The 24235-nt window shown below is 36.0% G+C and overlaps 1 protein-coding gene across 1 annotated transcript in view; it reads left to right on the top strand.

Annotated features, from left to right (window-relative positions):
* Pggt1b (protein geranylgeranyltransferase type I subunit beta) overlaps positions 1-24235 on the top strand; it is a 62969-nt gene that overhangs the window by 21988 nt on the left and 16746 nt on the right. Inside the window, exons 4-6 of the mRNA XM_027941099.2 lie at positions 6082-6233; positions 7397-7529; positions 13659-13704. Of these exons, the coding sequence (XP_027796900.1) occupies positions 6082-6233; positions 7397-7529; positions 13659-13704 (331 nt within the window). The remainder of the gene's footprint in view (positions 1-6081; positions 6234-7396; positions 7530-13658; positions 13705-24235) is intronic.

Here is a 24235-nt window from a genome sequence, read left to right as displayed (position 1 = left end):
GATGGTATCTTAGGGTGGTTTTGATTTGCATTTCTCTGACTGCTAGAGATGGTGAGCATTTTTTCATGTACTTGTTGATTGACTGTATGTCCTCCTCTGAGAAGTGTCTGTTCAGGTCCTTGTCCCATTTGTTGATTGGGTTGTTTGTTCTCTTATTGTCTAATTTTTTGAGCTCTTTGTATACTCTGGATATTAGGGCTCTATCTGAAGTGTGAGGAGTAAAGATTTGTTCCCAGGATGTAGGCTCTCTATTTACCTCTCTTATTGTATCTTTTGCTGAGAAAAAACTTTTTAGTTTGAGTAAGTCCCATTTGTTGATTCTAGTTATTAACTTTTGTGCTATGGGTGTCCTATTGAGGAATTTGGAGCCCGACCCCACCGACTGTAGATCGTAGCCAACTTTTTCTTCTATCAGACGGCGCGTCTCTGATTTGATATCAAGCTCCTTTATCCATTTTGAATTAACTTTTGTGCATGGCGAGAGAAAGGGATTCAGTTTCATTTTGTTGCATATGGATTTCCAGTTTTCCCAGCACCATTTGTTGAAGATGCTATCCTTCCTCCATTGCATGCTTTTAGACCCTTTATCAAATATAAGATAGTTGTAGTTTTGTGGATTGGTTTCTGTGTCCTCTATTCTGTACCATTGGTCCACCCGCCTGTTTTGGTACCAGTACCATGCTGTTTTTGTTACTATTGCTCTGTAATATAGTTTGAAGTCTGGTATCGCTATACCGCCTGATTCACACTTCCTGCTTAGCATTGTTTTTGCTATTCTGGGTCTTTTATTTTTCCATATGAATTTCATGATTGCTTTCTCTATTTCTACAAGAAATGCCGTTGGGATTTTGATTGGCATTGCATTAAACCTATAGAGAACTTTTGGTAATATCGCCATTTTGATGATGTTAGTTCTGCCTATCCATGAACAGGGTATATTTTTCCATCTTCTAAGATCTTCTTCTATTTCTCTCTTTAGGGTTCTGTAGTTTTCATTGTATAAGTCTTTCACCTCTTTTGTTAGGTTGATTCCCAAGTATTTTATTTTTTTTGAAGATATTGTGAATGGAGTGGTTGTCCTCATTTCCACTTCAGAGGATTTGTCGCTGATATACAGGAATGCCTTTGATTTATGCGTGTTGATTTTATATCCTGCCACTTTGCTGAATTCATTTATTAGCTCTAATAGTTTCTTTGTAGACCCTTTTGGGTCTGCTAGGTATAGAATCATGTCATCTGCAAATAGTGATAATTTAAGTTCTTCTTTTCCTATTTTGATGCCTTTAATTTCTTTCGTCTGTCTAATTGCTCTGGCCAGTGTTTCGAGAACTATGTTGAACAGAAGTGGTGAGAGAGGGCATCCCTGTCTTGTTCCAGATTTTAGAGGGAATGCCTTCAATTTTTCTCCATTCAGAATGATGCTAGCCTGAGGCTTAGCATAGATTGCTTTTACAATATTGAGGTATGTTCCTGTTATCCCTAGTTTTTCTAGAGTTTTGAACATAAAGGGATGCTGTACTTTGTTGAATGCTTTTTCCGCATCTATCGAGATGATCATATGGTTCTTATTTTTAAGTCTATTGATGTGGTGAATAACATTTATTGATTTCCGTATATTGAACCAGCCTTGCATCCCAGGGATGAATCCTACTTGATCATGGTGCACAATTTTTTTGATGTGCCTTTGTATCCGAGTGGCCAGAATTTTATTGAGGATTTTTGCATCTAGGTTCATTAGAGATATTGGTCTGTAGTTTTCTTTCTTTGAAGTGTCTTTGTCTGGTTTAGGTATCAGGGTGATGTTGGCCTCGTAGAATGAATTTGGAAGTTCTCCCTCTTTTTCTATTTCCTGAAGTAGCTTGAAAAGTATTGGTATTAGTTCCTCTTTAAAGGTTTTGTAAAACTCTGCTGTATACCCATCCGGTCCTGGGCTTTTCTTAGTTGGTAGTCTTTTGATGGTTTCTTCTATTTCCTCAATTGATATTGGTCTGTTTAGGTTGTCTATATCCTCCTGACTCAATCTGGGCAGATCATATGACTTAAGAAATTTATCTATGCCTTCACTATCTTCTAATTTATTGGAGTATAAGGATTCAAAATAATTTTTGATTATCTTCTGTATTTCTGAAGTGTCTGTTGTGATATTGCCTCTTTCATCCCGTACGTTAGTGATTTGAGTTCTCTCTCTTCTTCTCTTCGCTAGCATGGCTAAGGGTCTGTCGATTTTGTTTATTTTTTCAAAGAACCAACTTTTAGTTTTGTCAATTTTTTCAATTGTTTCTTTTGTTTCGATTTCATTGATTTCAGTTCTGATTTTAATTATTTCTTGCCTTCTACTTCTTTTGCTGTTGTTTTGCTCTTCTTTTTCTAGGATTTTGAGATGAAGTATGAGATCATTTATTTGTTGGTTTTTTCTTTTTTTAAGGAATGAACTCCAAGCAATGAATTTTCCTCTTAGAACTGCTTTCAATGTGTCCCATAGATTCCGATATGTTGTGTCTGTGTTTTCATTAATCTCTAAGAATTTTTTAATTTCCTCCTTGATGTCTTCTATAACCCATTGATCATTCAGTAACCTATTGTTCATTCTCCAAGTGATATATTCTTTTTCCTTCCTTCTTTTATTGTTGATTTTCAGTTTCATTCCATTATGATCAGATGAGATGCATGGTATTATCTCTACTCCTTTATATTTTCTAACAGTTGCCCTGTGACATAATATATGATTTATTTTTGAGAAGGATCCATGTGCTGCTGAGAAAAAAGTGTAACTGTTTGATGTTGGGTGGTATATTCTATATATGTCAATTAAGTCTAGGTTATTAATTGTGTTATTGAGTTCTATAGTTTCCTTATTCAACTTTTGTTTGGAAGATCTGTCCAGTGGTGAGAGAGGTGTGTTGAAGTCTCCCATGATTATAGTATGGTGGTCTATTAGACTCTTGAACTTGAGAAGAGTTTGTTTGATGAACATAGCTGCACCATTGTTTGGGGCATATATATTTATGATTGTTATGTCTTGTTGGTGTATGGTTCCCTTGAGCAGTATGTAGTGTCCCTCTTTATCCCTTTTGATTAACTTTGGCTTAAAATCTATTTTATTTGATATGAGTATGGATACTCCTGCTTGTTTCCGAAGTCCATATGAGTGATATGATTTTTCCCAACCTTTCACCTTCAGCCTATGTATGTCTTTTCCTATCAAATGCGTCTCCTGTAGGCAGCATATTGTTGGGTCTTGTTTTGTGATCCATTCTACTAGCCTGTGTCTCTTGATTGGTGAGTTTAAGCCATTAACATTTAGGGTTATTATTGAGATATGGGTTGTTCTTCCAGCCATATTTGTTTATTTATGTTACTAAACATGGTTTGTTTTCCACTTTGATTATTTTCCCCCCTTTAGTGTCCTACCTCCCACTGTTGGTTTTCATTGTTATTTTCCATTTCCTCTTCCTGTAATGTTTTGCCAAGGATGTTTTGAAGAGATGGTTTTCTAGCTGCAAATTCTTTTAACTTTTGTTTATCGTGGAAGGTTTTAATTTCATCTTCCATCCTGAAGCTTAATTTCGCTGGAAACACAATTCTTGGTTGGAACCCATTTTCTTTCAGTGTTTGAAATATGTTATTCCAGGATCTTCTAGCTTTCAGAGTCTGTGTTGAAAGATCAGCTGTTATCCTGATTGGCTTACCCCTAAATGTGATCTGCTTCCTTTCTCTTGTAGCTTTTAAAATTCTCTCCTTATTCTGTATGTTGGGCATCTTCATTATAATGTGTCTAGGTGTGGGTCTCTTATGATTTTGCACATTCGGCGTCCTGTAGGCTTCTAGGATTTGGGGTTCTGTCTCATTCTTCAAGTCTGGGAAGTTTTCTCGAATTATTTCATTGAATAGATTGCTCATTCCTTTGGTTTGAAACTCTGTTCCTTCCTGTATCCCAATGACTCTTAAATTTGGTCTCTTGATGTTATCCCATATTTCTTGGATGTTCTGCTCATGGTTTCTTAACAGTCTTGCTGAGCTGTCTATGTTCTTTTCAAGTTGAAATACTTTATCTTCATTGTCTGATGTTCTGTCTTCTAAGTGTTCTACTCTGCTGGTAGTATTCTCAATTGAGTTTTTAAGTTGGCTTATTGCTTCCTGCATTTCTAGGATTTCTGTTTGTTTGTTTTTTATAACCTCTATTTCCCTGTATAGTTGATCTTTTGCTTCTTGGATTTGTTTATGTAATTCATTGTTGAAGTGATCTTTCATTGTCTGATTTTGCTGTCTGATGTCTTCCTTGAGACTCCAGATCATCTGAAGCATGTATATCCTGAATTCTTTATCTGACATTCCATCAGCTGCAGCTATTACCTCTTCTAAAGTTGAGTTGACCTGCAATGCTTGTGGTCCTTTCTTTCCTTGTCTCTTCATACTGTTCGCGTTCCTTTCTTCTTGGTGAAACTGTTGTGCTATTGAATTTTCCCCCTATATATTTATATTGGTCTTGTATAGTTGCAAAGTCTCCCTCGCAGGCACGGGCGGCGGCTCTGCCCCTCCGCCAATTGGGGCAATGTGCCTACCACGCCGGCAGGCCGCTGGGCCTGCTCTGCCAGTCGGTAGCAGGTCCGCCGTCCTTGCAGGCGCGGGCGGCGGCTCTGTCCCTCTGCGGGCCGCTAGGCTTGTTCTGTCGGTGGTCGCAGTTCTGCCTACTTTGCAGGCGCAGGCAGCGGCACTGCCCCTCTGCAGGCCTCTGGGGCTGTACTGCCAGTGGGTCGCAGGTCCGCCTACTTTGCAGGCGTGGGGGGGGGGCGGCTCTACCCTTCCTCAGGCCACTGGGCCTGTTCTGTCTCTCGGTTGCAGGTCTGACCTGTTCTGATGGTGCTCTCAGTTCCGACTACCTTGCAGGCGCGGGGGGGAGGGGGCGGCTCTGCCCCTCAGCAGGCCGCTGGGCCTGCTCTGTGTTTGGTCCCAGTTCCCTCTACTATGCCGGCGCAGGGGGAGGGGGCGGCTCAGCCTCTCAGCAGGCGGCTGCTCCTCTTCTGCCGGTGGGTCGCAGGCCCGCCTACCTTGCAGGGGTGATTGGAAGCTCTGTCCCGCCGCGGGCCACTGGGCCTTTTCTGTCGGTGGTCACCCTTCCCCTACCTGGCAGGCGAGGGGGGTGGGGGGCGGCTCTGCCCCTCATCAGGCCGCTGGGCCTGCTCTGTGTTTGGTCCCAGTTCCCTCTACTATGCCGGCGCAGGGGGAGGGGGCGGCTCAGCCTCTCAGCAGGCGGCTGCTCCTCTTCTGCCGGTGGGTCGCAGGCCCGCCTACCTTGCAGGAGTGATTGGAAGCTCTGTCCCGCCGCTGGCCACTGGGCCTTTTCTGTCGGTGGTCACCCTTCCCCTACCTGGCAGGCGAGCTAAATATTTTCTGTTTAAAAGACTATGTGCAAGCCTGGTATGGATCATTGGTTTGAGGCCAGCTGGTGCAACTTAGCAAGACCTTGTCTCAAAATGAAATAAAAAGGGCTGTTGATGTAGCTCAATGGTAGGCTCTTGCCTGGCATGTGGGAGGCCCGGGTTCAATCCCCTTCCCAAAAAGACTTAAATTATAAGTAATAAAATAGATTAAATATGAAGTTCAAATAATTTGGGTTATTCAGAATCATAACTACTTCCATAAAGCTTTTGAGGGGTCTAAGATAAATTTAAATATTGTGTTGCCTGAATTGTATGTGATCATATTTATACTGAGACTTATATAAAAATGGAGGTTTGCTGGGCACAGTGGCACACACTTATAATTCTAGTGACTCAGAGGTCCTGGACAGAAGGATTACAAATTTAAGGTCAGCCTTGGCAATTTAGTTAGGATCTAGTCTTGACCCTGCCTCAAAATAAAAAATAAAGTGGGTTGGGGATATAGGTCAGTGGTAGAGTGTCCCTAGGTTCAATCCCCAGTACTGGAGGGGGAAGATTAATGGAAGTTTATTTTTCTCAGTTGTGTATACAAATTGGTATATATAACATTCAATTATACTGTTTATTAACACCTCATGTCAAACTAATTAATTAAATAAGTTTTAATTTCAATTTATTAATTAATATATTTTTAATTTAGAATCCTGGAACAGCTCATCCTTATGATAGTGGCCACATAGCAATGACCTACACTGGCCTTTCATGTTTAGTTATTCTTGGAGATGACTTAAGCAGAGTAAATAAAGAAGCTTGCTTAGCAGGCTTGAGAGCCCTTCAGCTGGAAGATGGAAGGTATGAGTCATTTCTTGTTATTTTTTTGTTTGTTTTGGAATTTAAAAAAACATAATACTAACTAGACCTTTAGAGGATCGTGTACTATTCTTAGAACTACTTAAAATTTATTGAATACATTGTTAAGTGTTTAATCCAAAAAGTAATCCAGGAATTTTTTTGTGAATGAAAATAAAAGTAATTTTATAATAGCATAACTCTTATCTCTTTATTTTTAATTAATTTACCTGTTAAAGGGAAAAATTGATATTTGGAGGCAAGTATACATTTATTTGAATATTTCTTAAAAATATTGATATAGGAGAAATGGATGAACATGATATTTTCAAAGGCTAGAAAAAATAGTGTACCATTATTTGGTAGATTATATAGTGTATCTAAAGAATTTTCCAAGAGTTTTAAATCAAAACAGTTTTTAAGTCTGCAAAAGTGACAAAGTGATGCAGTTTAAGGATGACTTTGCAAACAAATCCTGATGTATTGTTACATCTTTATGCTCATCTACTGATATTTCTTTTCCTGTCAGAATTTTTTAAAACACTGCTCCTTATGAAGGAAAAAATTAATGTAGACCTGTAGAATAAAGTGAAATTTTGGAAATACTACAATACTTCAGCCAGAATGTATGATTAATATTTCACTATAGAACTCAATTACTGATACCTTATCTTTGTTTATAACACATATTATTACATGTCAGAAACTAATTAGCTGTGTAACAGTTAAAACAATATGATTAATCAATAATTATCTGTATATACATTTAGAAGAAATTTCCCAAAGCAAAATATGGGCTTGGAAATAGGACTCAGGTTTTCCTTTCTACTTTTTTTGCCATTAATTCTCAAAATAGTGTATTGCAGCTTGCCTCCTATAGGAGTAAATAAGCTTATTCTGAATGGTAGCATCTGGGAAAAAGGTAATATGGTAGTGTATTCCAGGAACCAGAACTTTGAGTAGAATGTTGATTTTAGAGATCATTTTATTTTATTCAGGTTAATAATCCTGTTATGTAATACAAGTAGAACATGGTTTCTGAATGAGTGATAGATATTTCTGTAAGACACAAGAGTAGGTATTTCTAACTCCCTTGCCAAAAAAAAAAAAAAAAAAAATTGTAGTCCAGCATTAATAGAGTATCACTTTACCGGTTTTATTTTCAGTTTTTGTGCTGTACCTGAAGGCAGTGAAAATGACATGCGATTTGTGTATTGTGCTTCCTGTATTTGCTATATGCTGAATAACTGGTCAGGCATGGATATGAAAAAGGCCATCACCTATATTAGAAGAAGTATGGTGAGTTATGTTGATGACACTGACTAGATTATTGTTGGTAGTGTATGAGAACTTCCGTAATAATGTATGCCTCATCTCTTTCATCAAGAATTTGGAAATAAGGGCAGTAAGATTGATTTCTTGGTACTTCTTATATCAGAACACTATATAGAAATAGTCTTAAAGAGCAGATCGACTCCTTGACCATTAAAATTTAATACTTGTGTGTGTGTGTGTGTGTGTAACACAAGGTTTATTTTAAGGCTGATACCAAAATAAAAATGCTGTTCTTTCACACAGTGTAATTTAATCTTTTTATTGGTGATAATAAGGAATGCTTAGTCTCAGCCATAATTATTCTTTGTTCTATTCCATCTCAAATATAAAATTGAAGTGTGAATGAAATAGTGAATTTTTAAATATATTGTTGATTTATTTAAATTAAATTAAAATTAAAAAGAGAAGAAACAAACCTGAGGGAAGTAGAAGTGCTGCTTTCCAGGTTTCCATATTTGCTTCCCAAATATGAAGATTTTAAATTTTGTAAATTAGAATTTTCAAGACTGTTAATTTAACTTTTAGTTGGCATTTTAGTATTTTGTAATGAAAATTTAAGTTCTTAGAGGAATGGAATTGGTTTTAACTGAATATGTAACTGTGGCTCAGATTTTATAGGATCTACTATAGCACAAATTTTTAAAAGCTGTGGATACAGAAAGAAAAGATCCTTAAAGGAATTTTTTAAAAGGAAGAGAGATTTATGTTAGGAGGTTAGGTATATGCATTTTGGGCATGAATGGTCCAGAAATAATACTGTCTTCGCAGTGCATTGTGTTCGGAGGTAAGCCATGTTAATTTGCCTTATTTCTTCCCACTTGGTTTCTCTGTAAAGTTAACATTTTTCTCTTTGTAGTTAGTATTTTATCCATTAATGTTGTTAATATGCATTAATGGTTTTCTAGCCCTAGTATTTATTCTGTAAATAGTAATTGAAATTCTCTTGGGAAAAATCTCCTCACTACCTTCATTTACTACTTCATGAAGGCAGTGAAAATGACATGTGATTTGTGTATTGTGCTTCCTGTATTTGCTATATACTGACTGAATAACTGGTCAGGCATGGATATGAAAAAGGCCATCACCTATATTAGAAGAAGTATGGTGAGTTATGTTGATGACACTGACTAGATTATTATTGGTAGTGTATGAGAACTTCCGTAATAAAGTATGCCTCATCTCTTCCATCAAGAATTTGGAAATAAAGGCAGTAAGATTGATTTCTTGGTACTTCATGGACTCTAGATTCTTATTTTATTTAGTGAAATATAATTGCTACTACCATTATTTACTTTAATGCTCGGATTGTCTCAGATTTGACTAATGAGAACCTTTCAGACTGACTCATTTTCGATGCCCTTTTGACATGTTTCCTCATTCTTCAAGGACCTTTTGCTTTCTGACACAGTTATTCCAAGTTTACTTTCCCAGTCTTAGCCCTGAAATCGGTAATTTCTTCATGGACCCCTGGTTTGTATTGGGGGGTGATATTTAGGGATATGGATACCAAGTATGCTCATTAGTATTGGGATATCGTTGCTTTTAGGCCCTCTCTCACCATGCAGAGTTCAGACATGTATACATTTAGTTAAGCATATGTAGATACCCTCTGTATACACATTCTGTGTCTTTTTATCAGTTTATTAAAAATCACAAGTTCATATACATACTTCAGATTCTAATCTAATACCAGTTAAGTTTGTTTCTGTTTAGATTCCTCCCATTCTGCACCCTGCCCTCCAATTTGTTGGTTTTTGTTTATTAACATGAAGCATTAATTTGGTTCTGAATGTCACAGCAAAAAAAGGTAGAGTCATAGAAGTTTGACTCATTATTTCCATCTTCCAAACCCTTCTTAACCCCCAGATTTAACGTCTTATTCCCATTTACTATAGGTAACCATTCTCATTAATATTTGGATTTTCTTTTCTCTCTCTGCCTTTGATGAAAAGACGTGTATATTTTCTTTCTTTTTTTTTTTTTTTTTACTGGAAGTATAGTATACTATAGTTTGTTTGTTTGGGTAGTTTATTTTTTGTAGACTGAACAGTACACCTTAAAAATCATTTGTCAGTTCATCGAGATTTTCCTCATTCTTAACAATTTTATATTACTCCAGTGGGTAAATATGTCATAGTTTTTTCAAATAATCTACATATAGAGCACTGAACAGTGCTATAATTAATAACTTCATGCTTGTATGTTTATGTATTTTGTTAGGGGTGTATTTTTCAGGATCAATTTGTGATTGTGGAATTGCTTGATCACAAGCTAAATACAAACTGGGTGCAGTAGTACATGCCTATAATCCCAGCAGCTTTGGAGGTTGAGGCAGGAGGATCACAGGTCCAAAGCCATCCTCAGCAATTTAGCAAGACCCTGTCTCAAAATAAAAAATAAAACAGGGCTGAGGATGTGGCTCACTGGTTATACATCTTTGCATTCAATCCCTGGTATCAAAAACAAAAACAAAAGCTAAACAAATATATGTGTACTTTTATTAGATATATCTCATTTTCTCTCCAAAGCAGATGGACCAGTTTGTATTCCTACCAATGTAGACAAATGCCTGTTTTCATACAGCCTTGCCAATAGAATGTATTTTTATCTTTGTATCCTGGTGGTTGAAAATGATGTCAGTGTATTTTTAATTTGCATTTCTTTTATTATGAGTGAAATGGACCATTTTTTTTAAGATCTATACAAAATCAGGCTGAAGGCCTGGTTTTGGGTGTTTCTTTTTCCCCATTGTTGTCATTTTTTGGAGAAAAAAAAAAAGTGAGGGATTTCAGTTTTATGTATGTTCTTTTGTGTTTAGTAATTTCATGGATTATTTTTCTTAAAAGAATTTCTACTTTACATACTTTTTAATGCAACTAAGTATGATTTCTGAGGTGGATAACTCATTTTAGTAGCAGGGAAAGGGTTGTGTGTTTTGTGCTCTTTCTGGCAGAAAAGAGGTTCTCTCTTGTTTCTCGGGTTCTTTTGAGTTTTCCTTATTACCTGATCTTCAGAGGGCCTCTCTTCCTTTTTGACTTTCTTCACCAAAAATCATGCCCTTTGAGAACTGCCACCTTGACTTGTGAATCATTTTAAATCCCTTCGCTATATTCAGTGCTGCATTTTACCAGGCCTCTTTCAGATTAGGCTGTCCGTGATTTGCATAGAAGTACCAAACCATAATGATAACCATGCAAACTGAAATTATGCAAAGTGATTTTAATCATCAGTAGAGAAAATGGTAATTGTTCTATGACCTTTAAAATTTTTTTGCCAAAACATGAAAATCTTACTGTCAGGAACAAATGTATGCAGAATTTTTAATAATAAAATTAATATTTAGTACACTGTAATTTTAAAACATTAGAAATATGAGAATTAAAGTGTTCTCTTTGAACAACACTTTGCCTTCTCATTACATAAGTAATTATAAGAAGTGAGCAATTTTTAATTTGTCTAGGCCAACAGTCATACTCCCTTCCACATTTCAGAGTTTTAAGTATGTTCTTTGTGTTTTCGGTGTTGTGAAATATCTCTGAGATTGTTGCATTTTTTCCAGCAGCAATTCTCTAGAACATCTTTATCCTTTTCATCTCAACCCCTTTCCTTACTCATGTTGATATTTCACTTTCATTTGTTTCTTGTGATTGCATATCTAGAACCTCTCAAGCAGCAGCATTTTCAAATTTTGAGTGACAACTATTTCTTCTGTAACTATTTGATTTCATGTTTATTTACAATGTTATTGCTTTTTATTTCTTTGCTGTACTTTTCATCTTTTTTGTGGCTAATCCTTTCTTTTCATTATGCATTTTTGTAAAACAGCATGTGAGTTTGTCATTAAAGGACAAAAAAACAGTACAGCCATATGCTCACTATGTGAACTGAACAGTATGCAATGACCAATTACTAACAGACTTCGAAAAGGAGGTTGTAATTTGTCACTGGTTATGATATATATCTGTTATTTATGTAATGACATGCGGACTAAAAAATTTATAATTTATGCAGTTATAGTTAATACGCTTATTGAAGTTGAATTATTTTTAGTTTTAAAGGTATGGTAATTGGAATTTGTACATATTGGAACTATGCAAAGCAAGAATTGTTGTGTTTTTGGTATTAGGTGAGCCTTCTTTTTTAGGCAGTGATTTTTTTTTTTTTTTTAGGCGAATTTCAGGCCTATCATAATCCCCCTCCACCCTCCCCCCCTTATTTTTCTTGTGATTTTTCACAAATCACTCTTGCTTTGTAAAGAGTACAGTGCAAGAATTAAAAGCAAGAATCAATAAATGGGATGGATTCAAACTAAAAAGTTTTTTTTTTATTAATATTTATTTTTTAGTTTTCGGCGGACACAACATCTTTGTTTTTTTTTTTGTATGTGGTGCTGAGGATCGAACCCAGGCCGCTCGCATGCCAGACGAGTGTGCTGCCGCTTGAGCGACATCCCCAGCCCCAAACTAAAAAGTTTCTTCTCAGCAAAAGAAAAATCTGTGAGGTGAATAGAGAGCCTACATTTTGAGAGCAAATTTTTACCCCTCACACATCAGATACAGCACCAATCTCTAGGGTATATAAAGAACTCAAAAGGTAAACATCAAAAAACCCCAAATAACCCAATCAATAATTGGGCCACAGACCTGCACAGACACTTCTCAGAAGAGGACATACAATCAGTCAACAAATATATAAAAAATGTTCATCATTCTGTAGCAATTAGAGAAATGCAAATCAAAACTACTCTAAGATTTCATCTCACTCCTGTCAGAATGGCAGCTATTATGAAGACAAACAATAATAAGTGTTGGCGAGAATGTGGGGAAAAAGATACACTCATACATTGCTGGTGGGACTGCAAATTGGTGCAGCCAATATGGAAAGCAGTATGGAGATTTCTTGGAAAACTGGGAATGGAACCACCATTTGACCCAACTATCCCTCTCCTCTCTCTATACCCAAAGGACTTAAAAGCAGCAAACTACAGGGACACAGGCACATCAGTGTTTATAACAGCACAATTTGTAGTAGCTAAACTGTGGAAACAAACTAAATGCCCTTCAATAGATGAATGGATTAAAAAAATGTGGCACATATACACAATGGAATATTACTCAGCAATAAAAGAGAATAAAATCATGGCATTTGGAGGTAAATGGATGGAGTTAGAGAAGATAATGCTAAGTGGAATTAGCCTATCAAAAAAAAAATAATGTTTCTCTGATATAAGGTGACTGATTTATAATGGGGTAGGGAGGAGGAGCATGGGAAGAATAGACAAACTCTAAATAGGGCAGAGGGGTAGGAAGGGAAGGGAGGGGCAGGGGATTAGCAATTATGGTGGAATGTGATGGACATCATTATCCAAAGTACATGTATGAAGACACAAATTGGTGTGAACATACAACCAGAAATATGAAAAATTATGCTCTATATGTGTAATATGAATTTTAATGCATTTTGCTCTCATTTTTTTTAAAAATCAAAAAATAATAAATTTTTTTAAAAAGTATATCAGGGATTTGACAGGTGGGTTGCTGAAATTTGATATTTCTTTTTCTATAGACAATTGGTAATCTGTAGCTTAAGAATTTCTTGTTGCTTTGCTAAGGTTTGAGTTTTGTAATTTTATTCTTATTCTGTTTTGATTTTTGTAACAATATGGGGAGATTGAAATTTAGGCAATTCTTACCCTTCAGCAAGTCCAAACTGTCCCAACAGATTTGTTTCATGCTTATAAAGTTTTATGACTCTAAAATCCTTATATTTTCATTCAACTCTTATGTAGTTGCAAATGGGAAAGAAGGAGGGGTTTGAGCTTTATTAGGTAAAAACTGAATATGTAAGTACTATCTTTGAACAATCTAGTCTCAGAATTGTATGCATTTAGTGATTTGACTTAGTGAATAAAAGATCAGTTACTTGGAAAATGCCTACTTCTACTTCTCTGTGGAGAAAAGTGCAAATTTTGAAAGTTATAAAGGAAAAGCGAGGAAAAAAGATTTTTAAAACAAAACCCACAATGGCAACTTTTAGTCATTTATTATTCCATATTTTTTTCCTATTAAACTAAATAATATTTTTCTTTTTCAGTCCTATGACAATGGGCTGGCACAGGGAGCTGGACTTGAATCTCATGGTAAGACATCTTAAATGAATGTGCAGTTTCTTTTGTTTCTTTAAACAGCATCATGTTATAGCCAATATGAAAGGTACTATCTTTGAACAATCTGAAATTTGTCTCAGACCTTGATGTAGCCTTATTATCTTCTTTGTCGCTTTCCTGCTTCTTTCTTTAGATACAATTGTACCTATTTGAAGCCTCTTGGGTCAACATTCATTAAGGGATCATTTAAACTAGTGTTCATACAATATTTTCTAGTGACTTATTCAAGTGTTAGCCGCACGAAAATATCTTGGGATTATTTCTTGACCTTTGTTAGAAAACAGCAGGTTATTTTCTCGGGCATAATATTAAAAGACCAGACCAAAGAACATGAATCAAATTCAATGAAAAGATGAAAATTTTGTTCCTTAATATAATTATCCATAGACATAGCCATAAAACATTTTGCTATTTAACATAGGTTTAATAACAACATAAATAGTCTCTTCTGTCAAATTTTCCTCACTTTTGGCAGAAGTCAAATAGTGAGATGATACTCATTAAGTTCCTCAACACATCAATAGTTTTAACTCTCTGAAATTGAAGTTGCCATTCAGAAGTAAATAAACTTGCATTCTCCTTTTCTAAAAAGGAGTCGTCCAGATTTCTCTTCATCACAGCAGGTTTTTGGGGTTTTTTATTTGTTTTGTTTTTAAATATGCTCATTTGTTGTCTCGATCCCTATGCTAGCATAATAGAATAGGAAGAACAGATCAGTCTTTAGACCATGATCCTGGCACCAGCTGTGTGACCTTGGCTCCTCTCTTCAACTCAACAGAGTGGAATAATTGTCTTTCTTTAGATTATAAAAAATAAAGGGGAAAGTTGCTTGTAAACTGTAAAACATATATAAAAATTTTATATTCCTTGACCCCATATCCTTACATATCTACCAGGATGTTGTGGTATCAGATATCTCCTCCTTCTCTTGCATCTTTACTCCTTCCTTCAACTTAGATATTTGTAGGTGTGTGTGACTAGGGGTATGTGGAGGACTATCTTGGATTTTCCTCTGAAATCATACTGTAATTTTGGCACCATAATTCTTGTATGTATTGAAGTTATACACGATTGCTTGTAGGTGGAACTGGTGATAGATATACTAAGCAGCAAAGGCTCACTGGCCTAAGCACATAGAATCCCATCTGATGGCACTAGTTATTGCAAAAAGAGTGTTATTGCACCACCAACAGGGAGATCAGGAGCGATAAGCTCAAATCTGCTTCCCTGGTCAGGTGGTAGGTATCAGAGAAATTTATAGGAAGGGAAAGGGAAGAAGCTGCTTACGATAGAATATCAAGGGGGAGTTTTAGGGTGCTTTGCACAGGTATAGATGGTCATCATGCCTCTTTATAGGTCACATGTTTCTTTTCTGGAGGGAATTATCTTGAGCTTGTGATGTCAAAGGTCATAACTAGAGAACTGATTTCTTCAGCACATGATCATTCTTAACAAGCTGGTATCATACTGTCCTTGAGACTTATCCTACACGAAAGAGCTTTGTTATTTTAAGACTTAACTATTTAAGTTATTTTTAACAAAGTTAAGTCTTTAATTTAAAGACTCTGTCCAGCTGGCATGTTGGTGCATGTCTGTAATCCCAGCAGCTTGGGAGGCTGAGGCAGGAGGATCATGAGTTCAAAGCCAGTCTCAGCAACTTAGCAAGGCACTTAACAACTCAATGAGACCCTGTCTCTACATAAAATATTAAAAAGGGCTGGGGATGTGGCTCAGTGATTAAGCATACCTGGGTACAATCCTTAGTACCAAAAAAAAAAAAAAGACTTTGTTCAGGAAGTCTTAACCGGTTTTCTTAACAGTTACATTGCTGGTTCATCCATATGATTTGTAGTGATACTAAGAGAAAATAGGCTGACTCTAAAAATTTCTGAAAAGATAGCTCACAGCTGTAATGCTCTTTGTAACACTCTAGCTGGGCAAACATTTTACCAGCACAGGAGACCTGTGGGATAGACACTTTTATTTCCAAGAAATTGGAATTATGTCTTCTGGGATATGAAAGAGGGGCTGCTCAAACATGATACTCTTAGAAGGCTCCTGTCAGGATAAAAATCTTCCTGAGGCATATAGGTCATTTTTTTGAGTTGGTTTGACCAGAGTAGGTTGTAGCCATCAGGATCATCAATGATGTGCTGCAGTTCATGCCAGAAAACTAATATGTGCCTTTTATCTATATGTTTGTCTTGGTAGGTTCAAGACTTAAATCCCTAGAAAAAGAGTTTCCTAATTAGAATGCCACAGTATCCTGATATATCTCCATAAATTGTAGGTATTTTCAAATACTTTATATATTGTGAGGTGAGTGAGGCTGAAAAGAGTACTACCCTAGAGGACTTTGGCATAGCCTTTCTTCCCTCTTTCAGCACTATCTATGCTAGCAAATGAAACTTTTTCCTAAAACGAAGCCCTGCAATTTGCCAGACTAATCAGGTGATTGCTTTCTCCCATTTTTTTTCTTATTGTTAATCCTTTTTTGGAAAAGTGATCCAAAAATACTATTTGCTCATCTTTGCAAATGGCTCTTATTTATTTATTTATTTATTTATTTATTTATTTATTTATTTATTTATTTTTATTTTGGTGCCTCAGCCTCCAGAGTTGCTGGGATTTCGGGCATGTGCCATCACATCTAACTTACTCTTTAATTTTCCATGTAAGCCTTCAACAACTTAAGAAGTTTCTCTTTTAAAGTTTACTTTTCAAATCCAGTATGTCTTGCTTATTTCTCATCTTCTGTTCTTTGAAGCATTGGAAGATGTTTATCTCCCTGCTTGTTTCTTGAAATATCATCTTCCTTTTGTACAACTTTCTAATTAATTGTATGTGGTTTCTTCACCATCTTTGTTTTTTTCCTCATACCTCTTAATTTCAGTTCATCTTTCCTTTTTTCTTTTTTAACTTCCTTTCTTTAATAAAAATTTTTGGTTGTATAGATTGATGGGATTTATTGCAATATATCCATACACACACACACACACACACACACACAAACACAGTAAATTGATCATATCCATCCACCCTTCTACTTTCTCCTAGCCTGCATCTCGTGTCCCCCATACACTTGCCAGTCACCAGTAATCCCTTTTCTTTCAGGACTTTTAAAGTGAATTTATCTTTTTTTTTTTTTTCCAGTTTCCATATGAGAGAGAAAAAATACAATACTTGTCTTTCTGTGCCTGACCTATTTTGCTTAATAGTGAAATAATGTCCTCCATTTCCATTTATTTTCCTGCAAATGACAGAATTTCATTCTTTTCTATGGCTGAATAATACTCTCTGTGTTATACACACACATTACATTTTCTGTATCTGTTAATGAGTACCTGAGCTGCTTCCCTTTATAGCTATCACGAAAAGTACCACTATAAACATGGGCATGCAGGTGTCTGCTTTATATGCTGACTTCATTTGCATAGTAGCTACTAGTTCACATTCCCTCTAGCAGTGTTATAAGGGTTCCTTTCCCTCCACATCCTTGCCAGCATTTATTATTTTTTGTTGTTAATAATAGCCATTCTAACTTGATGAGATGGGTATCTTATTGTAGTTTTGATTTGCATTTCCCTGATGGCTAATAATATTGGGCATTTTTCATTTATTTTATTGGCCTTTTGTACTTTTTTTTTTTTTTTCAGAGAGTGAGAGAGAATTTTTTTTTTTATATTTATTTCTTTTTTTTACTTTTCGGCAGACACAACATCTTTGTTTGTATGCGGTGCTGAGGATCGAACCTGGGCCGCACGCATGCCAGGCGAGCGCGCTATTGCTTGAGCCACATCTCCAGCCCCTTTTGTACTTCTTCTTTTGTAAAGAGTCTGTTCAGATCATTTGCCCATATTTTTAATTTGATTACTCATTTTTTGTTGTTTTTGAGTTCTTTATTCTAATATAAGCCTTATGTCAGATGAATAACTTGCAAATATTTTTTTCCCATTCTGTAGGTTCTCCACTCTTGTTTCTTTGCTGGGCAGAACCTTTTTAGTTTGATGTAATCCTATTTGTTAATGTTTGCTTTTGTTTCGTGAGCTTTGGAAGTTCTGTTCATAAAATCATTGCTTCTACCAGTATCTTTTAAGTTTTTCGCCTGTGTCCCTTCTAGTAGTTTCAGAGTTTCAGGTCTTACATTAAGGACTTTGATTCAGTTTGAGTTGACTTTTGAATAGGGTAAGAGATAGAGGTCAAGTTTCAGTCTTCTGCTTGTGGAAATCCAGTTTTTCTAGCACCATTTGTCAAAAGAGGCTGTTCTTTCTTCAGTATATGTTTTTGGCATCTTTGTGAAGACTCAATTAGCGATAGATGTGTGGATTTATTTCTGGGTTCTCTATTCTGTCCATTGGTCTGTTTTTATGCCAATACCATACCATTTTTGTTACTGTGACTCTGTAGTATGTCTTGAAGTCAGGTATTGTGATGCCTCTATCTTTGCTCTTTTAGCTCAAGATTGTTTTAGCTATTTGAGGTCTTTTGTGCTTCCATATGAATTTTAGGGTTTTTTTTTTTCTAATTAGGTGAAGAATGTCATCAGTATTTTGATGGGGACTGCATTCAGTGTGCAAATTGCTTTGGGTAGTGTGAACATTTTAAACAATATCCTATCTTTTCATGAACATGGGAGGTCTTTTCACCTTTGAGTATCTTCAGTTTCTTTCTTCCTTGTTTTCCACTTTTCATTGCATAGGTCTTTCACTTCCTTAGGTTTATTCCTAGGTATTTTGTGTGTGTGAGGTTATTGTAAATGGGATCACTGTCATGGTTTCTTCTTGCTCAGCCAGTATTGGTATATAGTAAAGCTGTTGTTTGGGTAGTTTTTTGGAGGGAGTTGGGGGATGATGGGTATTGGGAATTGAACCCAGGGCACTTTGCCACTGAGCTACATCCCTAGCCCTTTTTAATTTTTTGAGACAAGGTCTCACTAAGTTGCTGTGGCTGGCCTTAAACTTGCATTCCTCTTGCCTCAGCCTTTCAAATTGCTGGGATTTCAGGTGTGTACTACCATAACCAGCAGCTGCTTTTTATTATATGTTGATTTTATATCCCCCTGCTTTATTGAATTCATTTATTCTATGAATAGGCTTTTGGTGGTGTCTTTAGGTTTTTCTGTGCAAAGAATCTTAATATTTGCAAACAGCTCATTTGACTTTCTTCCCTTCCTATTTGTATGCCTTTTATTTATTTCTCTTGCTTGGTTAAAACTTTCTCTTGTCTAGGTAAAACTAGTACTATACTGAATAAGAGCAGTGAGAGTAGGCAGTCTTGTTCTCTTATTTCATATTTATTTATCAGAGGAAATGCTTTTCTCTCTTCATTGTGATGTTGGCTGTGTTTGTCATGTATATCATTTATCATGTTGAGTTTCAAATCTTATGTACCTAATTTGTTAAAGGATATTGAAATTTATCAAATGCTTTTTCTGCATCTATTGAGATGATCATGTAATTTTTATCCTTTATTCTGTTCATGTAATGTATTAAGATTATTGATTTATGAATGTTGAATAATCCTTGCACTACTGGAATGAAATCTACTTAATCATGATATGTAATAATATTGTATGCAGTTAATTCTGTAAGTTCTCTCTTCACTCTTGTTTCTTTGCTGTGTATTATGTGTAATGAGGATTTTTCTGTCTATGTTAATCAGGAGTATTGGTCTATAGTTATATTATTTATTTTTGAATGCTTCCTGTTCAGGTTTTGTTAACAGTGTAATGCTGGCCTTACAGAATGATTTTGAAAGGGTTACCTATCTTTGAAATCTGTGAAATAGTTTGGGGAACATTCATTTTTTAAAGACACTAACATGAATGTTCCCCAAAGACAATTATTGGTATGTTCCAGTAGTGAAGCCATCAAGTCCTGGGCTTTCTTTGTTGGGAGTCTTTATTACTGATTCAATCTCGTTATGTGTTATTGATCTATTCAGACTTTTTATATCCTCTTGGTTCAGTTTTAGTAGGTCATATGTGTCCAAAATTTTGTACATTTCTAGATTTTCCAGTTTGCTACCATATAGTTTCTCAAAATAATCCCAGTGATTTTAAATATCTGTGGTATCGTGTGAGATTTTATTTATTTGGGTCTTCCTCTCATTTGTTTAGTCTAGCTAAAGATTTGTCAGTTTTGTTTATTTTTTCAAATAACCAAATCTTTCAGTGATCCTTTATATTCTTTGAGTTTCTATTTCATTTATTTCTGCTCTGATTTTTATTTCCTTCTACTGGTTTTGGGTTTTTTCTTGCTTTTCTGAGATCTTGAGATGCATCATTATTTATTTGAGATCTTTCATTTCTTTCTTCTTTTTTTTTTTTAATGTGAACAATAGCTGTAAACTACCTTCTGAGTACTGCTTTTGTATATCCTATGTTTTCATTTACATTTGATTCAACTATTTCTTTAATTTCTCTTAATGACCCACTGTTCATTCAAAAATGTGATGTTGAGGTCTCCATTTATATGTAATTTTACAATTTCTCTTTTTCTGTTTTCTTTCCACTTTGATCAGAAAAGATGAGCATTATTATTTCACTTTTTTGGAATTTTTTAAGATTTATGTTGTGGTCTAATATATTATCTATTTTAGAAAAATTTCCATGCACTACTGAAAAGAATATGTATTTTGGAGCTTTTGAGTGGAATGTTCTGTAAAATATCTGTTAAGTCCATTTGATCTTTAGAATAATTACTCTGGTGTTTTTGTTGTTGTTATTTTGTTTTTGGTCTGGATGATCTATTGGTAAGACACAGGGTATTCAAATCCCCCAGTTATTAATTTCAAGCCTATCTCTCTTCTAGGCCTAATAGTATTTTGTTATAAAATTGGGTGGTACTCTGCAACAGCTAAGCATGAAGCCAATGTAGGTGCCCTTCAAAAGATGAATGGATAAAGAAATGTGATACATGTATACACAATGGAGTATTACTCAGCCATTAAGAAGAATGACTTTGTGACATTTGCCCATAAAGGGATGGACCTGAAGACTATCATGCTAAGTGAAATAAGCTAGTCCCCAAAACCCAAAGGTTGAATGTTTTCTCTGTTATGTACAAGCTAACCCAGAATAAGGGGGAAGTGGGAAAGAATAGATATTCAATAGCTTAGACAAAGGGGAATGAAGGGAAGGGAGCGGATATAGGAAAAGGAAAGACAGTGGAATGAATATGAAATAATTTTCCTACGTTACACATATGAATATACCATAGTGAATCCCACCATTTTGTACAACTGCAAGAATGAGTTCCTAATTAGAATAAGCTATATTCCATGCTTGTATAATTTTATCGAAATGAATTCCCCTGTCATGGAATTCATGACATTAAAAAGAACCAATAAATAAATAAACTGACAGTGCATAGAGATTTGTAATTATATCTTCTGATGATTTGCTCTCTTGATCATTATATAGTAAACTTTGTTTCTTTCTACTGTTTTTGTCTTTATGTCTATTTTATTGGGTAGAAGTATAACTGGTCTTGCTAGCTTTGGGATTCCATTTGCTTGGATATCTTTTTTCTTCCTTTTTTTTTTTGGTCCTTTGTCTTCAGTCTATATATTTCCTCACTAGTGAGTAGAGTTTCCTTATAGGCATCATATTTGTTTTGCCTTATTTTTTTAATCCATTAGTCAGCTTGTCTTTAATTGGAGATTTAAAGCTATTATTCAGGGTAACTGAAAGGTATGGACTCGTTATTGACATATTTTTTAATTTTCTTCTAGTTTTATTTATTTATTTATTAAACTCTGTGGTTTGATGGTTTACTGTGTCAGTGTAAGATTTCTGAGTTCTTTCTCATTTGTGTATCTACTCTTCCAATGGGATTTATTCTTTCATATACTCTCATAATGGTAGTTACCTTTCTTCCACTTCTGGGTGTAAGAATCTCTTAAGCATCTTTTGTAAGACTGATCATGAATGTCCATAGTTTATGTTTATGTTAGAAAGTATTTCTTCTTTAATTTTGAAAGGTAATGTTGCTAGACATAGTAAAGTTGGTTGGTAGTTATTTTCTTTCAGGACTTGAAATTCATCATGACCTGCCCGCTGGCCTTTAAGAAATCTGCTCTTCGTCTAATGGGTTTGTCTTTAAATGTGACTTGGCACTTTTCTCTTGCAGATTTTAGAATTCTTTTTTATGTAATTTTGAAAGTTTGACTTCAATATGTTATAATGAGGTTCTTTTCTGGTCATGTTTATTTTGGATACTAAAGACCTCCTCTACCAGGTATCTGTCTTTCTCATGATATAAGAAATTTTCTGCTATTATACCATTCTGCTATTACATCATGAACAGATTTTCTATGCCCTTAAACTTTATTTCTTCCTTTTCAGGTATGCTGATAATTAGATATTTCATCTTTTAATGGTTTCCTACAGATCTTGAATGCTTTCTTCATTTTTTTAATTCTTTGTGTCTTAATGCAATATTTTAAAAGGTCTATCTTCAAGTCCTGATATTCTTTCTCCACTTAATCTAATCTGTTGTTGAGGTTTTCAAGTAAATTTTTTCTCTTAACCAGGACTTCATTTCCAAGATTGTGATTGGCTTTTTTTAGAATCTCTCTTTGACCGAATTTTTTATTTATCAACTGCATTATCTTCCTTCCGCTGTCATGTATTAAAAAAATAAAATAAAATCAATTTAAAAAATTATTTAACTTTTTATCTGTGTTGGATATCATTGAGTTATCTACGAACTGTTATTAGAGAGCTGTAAACCATAGGAAGTGTCATATTACCTTTTTTTTCATATCTTTTGTGTTTCTGTGTTGAGATCTGTGCACCTATTCAGATGAATTTCACTACTACTTTTACAGGATGTCCTTCTTAATAAACAGCTCTCTTCAGAAGATGTTACCTGGGATATTGGTTTGTTGTGTAATGTTGAGTTATTTCTAGCTGGGTAGCATAACTTTTTTGGTTGTGATTAGTGAGTTTGGTCACAATATTATATCAGAGTCATAGAGATCCACTGTCTTTGCAGGTTTTGCAAGAGTGGGAACCCTCAAGGAATTCAGGCAGGTATTTGTTGGCAGCAGTGTGTATGAGGTGGTTAGTCTCACAATAGGAGTGGTGGCCCCATTAGGTGATTGGGGTTTCTTCAAGGCATTCCTGGTATTGGTTCTGTTACTTAAAAAGGTTTCTGTTACGGGATGCTCCAGTTGTGGTTAAAGGGCCTGAAGTGTTTGTCTTCTGACATTGGCATGGGTCAGGTACTTCATGTGAGAGGGCAGGAGTCAGAACAACAGCCCCCTTCTGTGGTACTCATTCCCAGTGGTGTCAGCAAGGCATGATCAAACAAGGTACAGATCAACCAATGCAGAGGACCCATGTAGGTATAGTATTAGCAAAATGTGTGTTATTCCACTTTGCTACTACTGAGCACATGTGTGCATCAGGCCTCAGATCCCTCCTAATTATGTAGGCCTGAGGATGGCATGGGGCTTTTCTCCTCCAAATTCTTTTTTTTTTTTTTTTTGGTGGGGGGTGGCGGGTACAGAGAATTGAACTCAGGGGTGCTCAACCACTGAGCCACATCCCCAGCCCTGTTTTATATTTTATTTAGAGACAGGGTCTCACTGAGTTGCTTAGCACCTCGTTTTTGCTGAGGCTGGCTTTGAACTCATGATCCTACTACTTCAGCCTCCCAAGCTGCTGGGATTACAGGTGTACTTCACTGCGCCCAGCTCCCCCCAATTCTTTACATTGAAGTGCCCACCAAGGCTTTGTGTGAATGTGGGTCAGAGCTGGAGCTGGGCAGAAATGCTCTCACCTAGACTGGGAATGTAGCTTAATATCAGAGCACCCACCTAGCATGTGTGAGGTCTTAGGCTTGATCCTCAGCACTGCCAAAAAAATAAAAAACTAGATCCTCTACCAACAAAACGACAACAGGGGGAAAAAATTCTTTCAGCTGAGAGTATCCATGTTTAAATGAAATAAAATTTCTCTTTGGATTTGCTTGGGCTGAGCATCTTGTGGGTGGGGCATTGGTCACCCCTTCCCCGCCCCACCTACCTTTCAGTTGTAGTGTCCACTAGGTGTAGAATGGTAGTGAGTCATGGCTGAAGCCCATTGAAATTCCTCTCAGCCAGGTGCCTGCTGAACCATTTAAGGTAGAATAAAGACAGTTCCTGGCAATTTTCTCTACTAATCTTCTCAGTCTCTGTACCCCAAGAGTTATTATGTATGGTTTATTTGTGATTGCCACAGCAATCTTCTGTGGGTGTCCAAGTAGAGGACAATAGTGGACCTCACAGAGTTCTGTGCTGGGAGAGGGATAGCAGGATCTGTGAGGGCACACATGCCCTCAATCCTGGCACCTGTGGGAAACCAAGTGTGACTGTGCTGTCTGATCTTCTGTTTCTAGAGGGTGGCACCCTCCACTGTTTTCTGAGTTGTAGCTCCTATTCCTCACCATTTGTCACTTTTAGCAGGTTTGTATTGTTTACTCCACTGAGCCAGGTCTGTCTCATAATCACCTGCTGG

The sequence above is a fragment of the Marmota flaviventris genome, chromosome 5, assembly GCF_047511675.1.
Source record: "Marmota flaviventris isolate mMarFla1 chromosome 5, mMarFla1.hap1, whole genome shotgun sequence".
In the NCBI taxonomy this organism is placed as follows: domain Eukaryota; kingdom Metazoa; phylum Chordata; class Mammalia; order Rodentia; family Sciuridae; genus Marmota; species Marmota flaviventris.
This window is presented reverse-complemented; position numbering and strand designations above follow the sequence as displayed.